General features: G+C 34.5%; 1 protein-coding gene across 3 annotated transcripts; it reads left to right on the top strand.

Annotated features, from left to right (window-relative positions):
- Positions 1 to 1,672: 1,672 nt before the first annotated feature.
- Positions 1,673 to 9,560, top strand: LOC105344765 (melatonin receptor type 1B). 3 transcript variants are annotated; one of them, XM_066073836.1, is made up of 4 exons: positions 1,673 to 1,819; positions 7,164 to 7,965; positions 8,653 to 8,842; positions 9,040 to 9,560. In XM_066073836.1, the coding sequence occupies exons 2-4, from the start codon at positions 7,180 to 7,182 to the stop codon at positions 9,426 to 9,428; spliced, it is 1,365 nt and encodes a 454-aa protein (XP_065929908.1). In that variant the 5' UTR covers positions 1,673 to 1,819; positions 7,164 to 7,179; the 3' UTR covers positions 9,429 to 9,560. The 3 variants fall into 3 exon arrangements, with proteins under 3 accessions (XP_065929908.1, XP_019929432.3, XP_065929909.1); XM_020073873.3 differs by having other exon boundaries at positions 1,682 to 1,819; positions 7,172 to 7,965; XM_066073837.1 differs by lacking the exon at positions 1,673 to 1,819 and adding an exon at positions 4,826 to 4,952.
- The last annotated feature ends 1,089 nt before the right edge of the window (positions 9,561 to 10,649 follow it).

The raw sequence follows: 10,649 nt of genomic DNA, 5'->3' as shown, positions 1-10,649 counted from the left end.
TAGATCCACGAAAATTAATGTCCACCACTATTATTCAAAAAGCTTTGCAACATAGAAAATACAAACATTACCAAGCTTTATTTTAAATATTATCAAAAACATAGATAGCAAACTACGCGATTCTGATGCCAATCACTAGCCAGTAGTTACCAATCTTAGAACCATTTTAACATTTGACTTTTGGTAGGACGTAACTGTTTTTTTCTTACATCAAAAAGGTTAAAATGACTCTAGTTTCGAGTGAAATAATTTTACATTGATTAAGTAGTCTTAGCCCAAAAGCCATACAAATCTTGTTGATTTCAAAGAGCCATGGCCAAGTGGCCAGCAATGAAATACACAGCCTTACGTTACATTGCTTTTCACACAACTACCAAAAGTCCACGTCCATTTTAATATGTACGGTGTTCCGATGGGGCCACTTTGACCTTCACACTTTCGCCTATAGGGCGAAAATGCGAGAGTGCGAAGTAATGAGGAAGAAATTGCAAAAGTGCGACGGCGAAGGTGCGAAATAAGAAGATGCTACGACGAAAGTGCGAAGTTGCGAAGGCGAAAGTGCGAAGTTGCGAAGTGGCCCCATCGGAACACCATAAATTGTATGTAATCGACCGAGACTTGCTGAATGCAATAAAAAAAAGCGAAGGTAAGAGTGCGAAGGCGAAGGAGGGATAGTAGTATCGCTCCTTCGCCTTCGCACTTTCGCCATCGTATCTTCGCGCTTCGCCGTCGCATCTTCGCACTTTCGCTCATTCCCCTTCCAGCTTCACACTTCGCACTCTCGCATCTTTGCCCTAGAGGCGAAAGTGCAAAGGTGGAAGTGGCCCCATCGGAACACCATAAATATGGTATTAATTATAGCTTGGTGAATTTTCGGAGAAGTCTAAAGTACTGAACGTCAATGAAATATTAAAGTCCCTTAATGGCATTGGCTTCAATGACATTAAGAAGTCCCTTTGTGAGCTAGTCTTTGCTGAGTAAAAATTGAATCAATGCCCAAGTTGAGATGTAACGTCATTTATTGGAAATTATGACAAAAAATAATAAAATGGGGGGGGGGGGGGGTTGACTCCAAGCTATTCTAACAATACAAAAACGACATATTCATTGGCTGATCTCCTAAATCTACAGAATTACAATATCTTTAAAAATATATGTACAACACCTTAAACATAAAAGGAGACACCTGAAAATTAAAAAAAAGCCACCAAACTTGAATTGCCATCCGTAAATTGGCAATTGCATTGTGCCATTGGTGTTGTTCCTAATACGTAATTAGTATAGCATGTATGAAATTTTCAATAAACTTGTATAATCAAGTTACAAGACTTGGTATATATAAAAAGAGGAATGGGCGGATGGTGATAGATAAGACTGTATGATGAAGATAAATTGACATCAAAACTTACGTACGTTGCCGCTAATTATACACGCATACTGCCGACTTTTTTCTTACCACGTCAAAATTGAAAAATGAAATACGTAAAACAAGCACACATTACGCAAAAACTGAATCCGTACAAGAATAAAAAAATAAAATTGACTGTGAAAATATCTGAATTTAGAATAATTGAAGACATGATGATGCAAATCAAAAATTTAGATTCCAAAAGCTGATTTTGTCTATTGTGGCCGAAACACTGCCAATTGTGACTGTTTGCCATGACCTTCAATAGAAATCGATTAGCCTGGTATTAAGCGAGAGCTGCTCGCAGTTCCCCTCATGTCGCCTTAATATGAGGACGATCTTCTCTTTATTGTCACTGAGTCATTAAGAAACCGATCTCTTCAGGATATATAACACGGATCAATTGTCAAGGTATGTGGATAAAAAAATGGATCCATGATTTTTTTCTTCATTATTTTCTTGTTTATAGCTATCGATTCATATACATTGGAGATTTATACTGAAACTGATTAATTTTTTTTATCAGAATATCTATTCAAGATAATGCAGTTGTTGTAGAAAAAAGAACTGGACTATATTTTATGTAATTATAATAACAATCTTTCTCTGTTTTGCAATTTGATAGGCAAATATGATGACAATTCGCTACAGGGTTTATGCTTGCCAATAAAAATCAAAACAATTTTAATTAAGGCGGATGTTCGGATCTCTTTAGGATTACGCTATTCATAAATTACACCTTTCACGTTGATTGAGTCAAAACAAATGCCAGCCATTACGTTACTAATTGCAAACGATATAAAGGGCATACTGAAAAAGATAAATCAAAGACGAAAATAAGATAGAACCATATTAACAAGACCTTGGACTTTCGCTTGGACGTAGCTTTCTATTTCTTGTGTCAAAGAGTTAAAAATGACGCTGTTCCAAGCGAAATATACACCGATTGCGTAGTCTTAGTTCAAAAGCCAGACCAATCTTGTTGATTTCAAAGAGCCATGGCTAAGTGGCCAGCAGTGAAATAGACAGGCCTACGTCACATAGCTGTTTGACACAACTACCCAAAGTCCAAGCTCTTGTTAAAATGGTTCTATATATTTAACATTCATCCATAAATTTAATCAGCTTATGTTTAAGTGGACCGCATCCTGCAATCAAGTCTTTACAACCATTTGTTTTCCTGGACTATTTTTGGAATATGTACACAAAAAAACTTACATATTACTCAAATTGGGACCCATATACTTTTTGTCGATGCTGCGATCCCTGAAACTGCTAAATAAATGTTTTGTACGTAGAATGCAAAATTTGTAGACTACAGTTAAATACAAATATAGCTCTTTATATCGTTCAACAGCAGAGGAACTAACCTCGTTAAGATAGAAATTTATCATCTACAGATTTATACGTAAATAAACTTGTTCGGGACAGTTAATGCTTTTAATTATAAACTACAAATAAGTTATCAAAAATGCATTATCAAATCTGATGTATAATTAAAAGCTTTTTTTGGTGATTTATGCGGGATATGAAGGTTGCGACATCATGTACACACACAAAAAAATAAATATAACTTAACCGTGAAGATTTAAGGCCTGGCAGTTTCTATAAAACTATGATTTAAAATCGTTTTTTTCTTCAGAGATTGGGGAGAACATACTTGATTGATGCAAATACTGTAATCCAACTATTATTCGCGACTGAGATACACTGGTACGCGGTAACTTATAAATTTTCGCGACCATACCTTATCCCCACTTGTTCTTTTTTTCCATACAACTTTATTCGCGGCGAGAAATATTCGCGAGGATGAGGCTCTCGCGACCTCGCGAGAATTTCTCGCTCGCGAATTAAATTTGGTAAACAGTATATAGGAATGAGAGTGAAACAAATATACACAAATAAAGGTTAAAATACGAATAGGTAATCGTCCTCTATAATGCAGCCTCACCTACGTTAACTTTGAATACACCTCGTGCTTTCGTAGCTGGGTAAAAGAACTATATTGATAACCAGTAATGTTCACCCTGCAGCTATTTTATACTAGTACGAGCAAATGCAGAACCGTCCCAATCAATACAAAACTTTTGATCTCTAGATGAAGTGACTTTTGTATTCATTAGTACCGGGTATATATTTTTAATGTCTTATCAACCATACAAAATACGCTCAATCGATTTTACTTTGTTTCATGAAGAGGCTAAATGGTTTAATTGACCTTTCTTTTCTGAGAGTATAAGAATGCAACTCAATTTCAAATAGATTGGGAAAGACTTAGCCAACTCCCTGGCCTATCCCTAATCAGAAAGGAAAGAAAAAAAAGCAGAGAGAGAGAGAGAGAGAGAGAGAGAGAGAGAGAGAGAGAGAGAGAGAGAGAGAGAGAGAGAGAGAGAGAATATTGGATTCAGAGAGGAAAAACGATACTAATGCTTCCAAACCTACAGCTGCTGTATGCACTTTGTCCTTCTTTGGATAATTTCTTATATTTAGGATACATTTCCCCTTAGTGAGAGAGAATTTGTGTGTCAAAGATACTTTTTAAAATTTTACTTTATATATTTCTGAAAAATTACAAACGTTCCATTACTTCAAATACAGCTAACAAACAAGTATCTCAGTATGATTATATGATAATATAAAACTGCATGCAAACTTAGTTTACTTATCAGGGAATATTTTTGAAAAGACTGAATTTGCGTTTGACGTCACAGATTTAGGGCTGTGCGCAAATATCTGAATAAATTGATACTGCTAAAGCCAATGGGGAGGACCCATGTTATACTGAAAATACCCAAGCATGGAAAAGCATTGTTATTAAAAAAATAAAAAAACTTATCAGGGGATATTTTCGAAGAGACTGAACTTGTGTTTAAAGTTACAGTTTTTGGTTGTGTGCGAATAATATACCAAAGGCCGAGCTGTCTGAAAAATTTGATATCGCTTAAGTAAGCCCGGGTTAGACCCATTTTATACTTAAAATGCCTATTACATGTAGTAAGCATGGACAATCTTATTGACTTTTTGATAAAAAAAAAATGGATGTAATCCTAAATGGTTACAGAATTCTAATAATTATAGCTGTAAGTTTCAAAGTGTCTTAAATATACCTAAATCAGAAAGTGGAATCTTGATATACATGTAGGCCTACATATATTCTAGCTTTTCTTAACAGATAGATACATGTAATATCACCTTTTGATTCAAGGTTTTACGCATATAAAAAATATTATATGTATATATCATTGAAATTCATTTTTTTTTTTAAATTTTAATTGGTCAAACCCTTATCTTATAATGCTGATTGGTCAACAAAAAAAAAAACAAAAAACATCTACCCTCAAATTTAAGGCATAATTTTTCTAAGCCGTAAACTTTTTGTCAATAAAGAAAAAGTCTTAATATTTTATATTACAAAGTTTTTTAATATTTCCCTGTATCTTTATACAAAGAAAAGTGACGTCATAACATCCATATCCCACAACCACTGTCTTCCGCAGGAGAAGCCTATATCCTATCCGCTAGGTGTCTTCTTCTCGATACTCTTGTAAGAGCACTCTTTTTAGGTTTGCATTGGTTATCTACATGACTGTATAACAGGCCCTATTTTAAAAACAAGGATCTTCACAAAGCTATAGCTACCAAATTCTATAGCTGCAGGTCTGTAGCTCCCGATCTGAAAAAAAAATTGGATGGATGACCATAATTGTGCAAACCATTGAAAAAAAACTGTGTTTTTATTGCGCACAAAACGTGCGCTAGTTTTGGACTAATAAACCTTATTTATACGCAAATTATGTGGAAACAATGAGTGCCATTAACTTCTATTTGCTCTTCCTTGTCAAAAGATTTTTTTAAATGAGAAAGTCGCTTTAGTCAAGAAAATAGGCTTAAATTCCCTTGTTTACTTAAAGAAACCATATTCAAGATTGGTTCTATGCCAAAAAAGTTCTGTATAAAATAAAAAAAACCCATCAGAATCATAATTGAGGCCTGTTCGGACCGAAATTGGCTGATATGTTGTTATACAGAAGTAAATTTGGCATTTATAAATATTAATAAAACACTGATTTTAAATTTCAATAGTTGAGATTTATCTGAAACAGTCCGATTTGAAGGAGGATTAGGTATCAGTGCTGTAACATGTAGATATATATTAACAGTAATATCAAAATTATGTTAAGATCTCAAATATCGAATTGCCAAAGGGAAATTTTTTAAACTGCCAAAATGAAATACACTACAGTTGAGCAATACACTTGCTTTTGCTGAATCTAGTCAAATCATCCATTCTAATCGGTATGCCTTAATAAAAACATTCAAAATTGTATAATTATAGAACGTTATTCAATAAGCAAACTAATTCTTAAACAAAAATCAGATCCCCAAATCTCCTATACTGGAAGGTGACATTTGTTGAAAATCTCCATTGTAATACATGCCAAAATGCATAATACCCAGGAAGTTTTAGTCATGATGGTGCAATCTCGTAATGTCCTATATTGAATAAATATTTATCATTCGAATAAAATAAAACTAGTGTCAAATAGTCAATCCTTCGGCGGTTCAGATATTGATACTGCATGACTGTATGCAATGAATACCCCTGACATTGTTTTGATTTGATGCATAAAGCCAATATGCCAGTGCACCTAATCTCTGTTTTGATTCAGAAAAGGAAATAATCAAGTTAACATTTCATAGAAAGATCTATCTTAATATCCTAAGGGCGGAGAAGTCAATTTTCATATTAAACGAAATCATTTCGTTCCGGTTAAAGATATGGCAGGAAAAAAAATTAACCCAGACAACAATGTGTGTTTGACCATATCGCTACACATCGTTTTGATGACATTGCCAAGATAATTGAGCTTTTGTTTTCTTTTGACGTATCAAATAACTCAGTGTTTGACGACAAAACAGCCATTGATGACCGATAACTATCGAGAAATCCTTGTTTGTTTCAAAGCTGACCTAATAGCACTAATGCAGACGTTGTACTGACGTTTAAGGTATCGATCTCTATCGAAATTGTGTTTACACGTATAAAAAAGGCAAAAAACGCCAGTTACCAGGTGTTTAAAAGCAGCGAGATAATTCTGTCAATGAGATTGATAATTTGCTTGTGTTACAATACTTTCAACACGGTGCCATATATGGCAAATAATTGGTTACACAAGTCTTTGCTGCATCTTAATTTAATAATTTTCAAACAATTCTTTAGAAAGAATATCCTGGACCTACATTGAATATTCTACATTGATATAATTTGGACAATACTTCATTTAAGCGCAATGAAAAAAACAACAACAAACAAACAGATATAAAAAAAAATCATTTAGATTCCCGTTCCAAAATCAGTATTAAACTTTCAATATTGAAAAACAATCAAATGTCTAACATGTACACTGTACATGAAAAAAATACCTTCAAAAATAAAAGTGGCTTGCTTTATATTATGGTCTGCTTAATGGTTTTCTTTTGTATCTTTTTTTTTTTTGCTTCACGTAATTTGAATGTAAAATAATCCCCCGCATTATATTACACTGCAATCGAAATTTTGTCCAATATTGAAAAATTTGGCAGGGTCTTCCGAAAAATTCTAAATGGATGAAAAAAGTAGGGATTTTTCATTAAAAACAATAAACATGATTCGCCGAAAAGTTCCGAATGGATAAAAAAATTCGATTTTATTTTTACTGAAAACAATGAAATAAAGGTAATATTAAGCTGTTGTTTTATTTTTATGTTTCTGTAGGCATTTAGACGCAACCATGGACCCAGAAAAGCGAAACGTCTCCAACGAAGCCAGTGTCCAGGACATAGGAGGAACATTTACTATATTCGTGGAGGTGGCCACAACCCTAGTCAACATTATGTCTCTAACAGTTGTCATCAGAGGAAAAACATATCGAACACGATCAACGACAGAGGACATTATTCTGGTGCTAAGTGTGTTGTACATATTTTCAGCAGTGGTCCCTTCGCCGATTGCACACGTGAGCTACTTCAGAAGCACGTGGGTTGGCGGTGAGACGACGTGTAAGATTTACCAATTCCTGACCCACTCTTCGCGTTTGTCCGCTTTATGTACTGTGGCGGTGTTGGCCATTAACCAGACTTTGTGTGCTTTCCATTTCCTGAATATGAGAGACTACACTTACCAAGCAGCCGCAAAGACCAAAGTGATTTGTATTATCATGTTAAATATCCTAGCCTGTGTCATTATATCATCCATGCCCATAGTTGGACTCGGACCAGAGGCCTTTCAGTCAACTCATTGCCAGTTTTGGCTCAGTTTTAGACTAAAATCTGTGAACGAGTTTGCGTTTTTGATTTTGTTTCTGTGTTTTGGATTCTGCAACATTTTGTTGATTGCTAGTTCTGTTGTTATAAATTTGTGTTGCAAGAGTCTGATCAAGAAAAGGATTTGTACCACATCCGCTAATGACCGCAACGCCGATGTACGGTGGCATGCAACAGGGTCGAAGGTGCTTAGCGGAAATATCTTGGTGCTTGCAGTTTCTGTGCCAGTATTAATCACATGGGTACCAACAATGGTATGGCACGCAATATATTGTAATGTATATTTTGAATTATACGATACATTTGCTAGCAAGTCGTTCATGAATGCTCTTCACTGTCACTTATGTTTGTTCCGTTCAAGACAAAGTGCCGTTACTCTTCCTGTAACATGATAGATATCTATTTGGAAGAAGAATCTTTTAGATAATTATGTAAAATTCTTTAGATTCTGTTTAATTGAAGAGGACACTTTTAGTGTAACAACATTTTGTTTAGTTATATAAGTCTGAGACTGGAAACTTTTGAGAAACAAAATCCTGAAATTAACACGAAACAAAACCTACAGTGTGCTTTATTTTGTTTTCGTTGTAAACAGTTGCTTTCGGGTAAGCATCACAATATCAAAAGTTGAAATCTTGTCTTAGTACAATGACTAAAAATAATAGGTCTATTTCAGAAATATAATCTGATGCTTGCTAGGCATATGTCTTCATTATCACAACGCAAATGTTCAGAAATAATACGTTAATCAATTTAAAGATTATTTTTATTGCTAAATAGGATGGGTCAACAGATACGGCAAATATAATCCGTCTTGCTCGGATAGCATAATAACGTGTTTTTTTCGTTCAACATATCATTGAATAATATTATTTTGTATGAGTCAAACCTGATCTTTTAAGCTCAAATGATCCTGCATATATCTCATCTCTTCCTTCTAGATTCTGGCTTTAATGCGCCAAGTAAATGAGGATATCAGTGACGTATCGATCCTGTATGCCTTACTTAGCACTTCCGTTTCTGGAATGGTGAACCCGATCATATATGGACTTTGTGATGCCAGCTTCCGGCGAGGCTATCGACGTTTGTTTCATGTTCTCTGCAACATCAAACAAATGGCACCAGTCACTGGTGTGATTCATTTATATTTGTCTTTCATCTTTTTAATAAAAAAACGAGAATTTGAATATTTAATGTAGATGCTCCTATAAATGAATGCAATTGATCTTTTGAAAGTCAATAAGTAAAGGCATTTTGTTTCATGGCAAAGCAATAATATAAAAAATATATATATTGAAAACATATTACTACAATGATTTTTTCTTTAGATCAAGTTGTAACAAGATCAACATCAGGGGTTGAAGCTTTAGCTACAGATGAACAGAGATCATTTCCACCCTCATCCTCTTCCGGATTTTTAAATTCCGCTTTCGAGAGTCAGGCAGTATCTGACTATGATTCCGGTTTGTTGTCGATTGATGAATTGGATCTGGAGAAATCCAACAAAAACTACGACAATCACCCGTTTGAGAAAACGCAACTTTTGGTGGGAAAGTGTAGCAAATACACAGCGAAAAATAGTGGGGACATCTCCGCGGACTCCCACGAAAACTTATCTGTGTCAGAGGATTTGGATTTATACGAAGATTTATCATCAAACAGATCAAGCGACGATGACGACAGTCTCGATGAAAAGGAGAAAGAAACTTTCATCTAATTAAACATTTCAATATTGTCGTCTTTACCCTCTATATTCTTCATGATAATGAAATTGTCTTATTTTCCTGTTCAATTGGTATATTCTTTATGATAAATTGGTCTTTGAATCATAATAAAGAAGGATAAATAGACGTGGTGGTACATGATATTATAATAATTTCCTTATCAATAAGGTTTGAAACAAATTGTTACAGACAGAATATAAATAAACGTCTGTCTATACCTTTGATGACCATTGACTCTTTGAAAGAAAAACCACCCCATTCATTATACATATCGACTGTCAAGCAACCCCCGAGGACATTTCTGTAACTCATTGACATAAGTGTACTGTAGAAAAGTCATATGTGATGGACTTTTAAAGAGGTTGGGTAGTTAACAATTTACCCATCAGATATGCCTAATAATTTAAGATATAATTTGTTAAATAAATATATAAAGCACTTCTTATTAAAGAGGAAATCCGCAATATTTAACATTTAATTTTGAGCTTTTTTCTATAGCTCTACAATGAGCTATTCTTCTAAAGAAGATCAATACAGTATAACAATGGCCACGATCGTCCAACCCTTTTATTAAGAATTTTCTCATCAACCACCCAAACCCTATCCCTAATATTCATTTTAGAATGTAAATTTCAAATGTCGAAATTTTGGCTTCCATTTTGACACTGACATTCAGCCACAAAGAAAGAAAAAAACCCCATAGATTTAATTCAATAATTTACACCATAACATACAAAATACTAAAGATGTGTATGAAAAGAAGGTTTGAATACTTCTACTTTCACTTTAAATGAATTACTGGTCATTTGAATTTAAATTTAGTGATACCCTTTCAGTTCCTATGACGGTTGATTATTTAATTTCGTGTGCTTATGACTTCTAAATCCGGATTTTTTAATATATACATATTTGATTAAAGATTTGTAAACTGTTTCAATGAAAAAGGATAATGATTCAGTGCGTTCAGATGTTCGCGGGTATTGACGCAATTTCAAGACAAAGGAACGTTAGACGTGCTAGTTGTAGATGTGAAGTACGGCAAACACGAACCTCCGAAAGATAGAGGTGGAATCAGATGGCTAGAAGGAGTAAGCTTCCCCTGTGCTCATTGTTATAAGATCATAAAAAAATGAAGACCCATAGTCAGTCCGGTGTTTAAATACTGGTCTAGCAAGTATGAACAAGAGGCCCAGGGGCCACATCGCTCACCTGAG

This window comes from Magallana gigas, chromosome 10 (assembly GCF_963853765.1).
Source record: "Magallana gigas chromosome 10, xbMagGiga1.1, whole genome shotgun sequence".
NCBI lineage: Eukaryota > Metazoa > Mollusca > Bivalvia > Ostreida > Ostreidae > Magallana > Magallana gigas.
The sequence above is the reverse complement of the archived record's forward strand: the minus strand, read 5'-3'. Positions and strand labels throughout refer to the sequence as shown.

Coding starts and splice junctions, on each gene's coding strand:
- LOC105344765 (XM_066073836.1), top strand. CDS start 7,180: ATGGACCCAGAAAAGCGAAACGTCTCCAACGAAGCCAGTGTCCAGGAC. Junction 7,966..8,652: donor TCACATGGGTACCAACAATG/GTATGGCACGCA, acceptor TCTTCCTTCTAG/ATTCTGGCTTTAATGCGCCA. Junction 8,843..9,039: donor ACAAATGGCACCAGTCACTG/GTGTGATTCATT, acceptor TTTTTTCTTTAG/ATCAAGTTGTAACAAGATCA.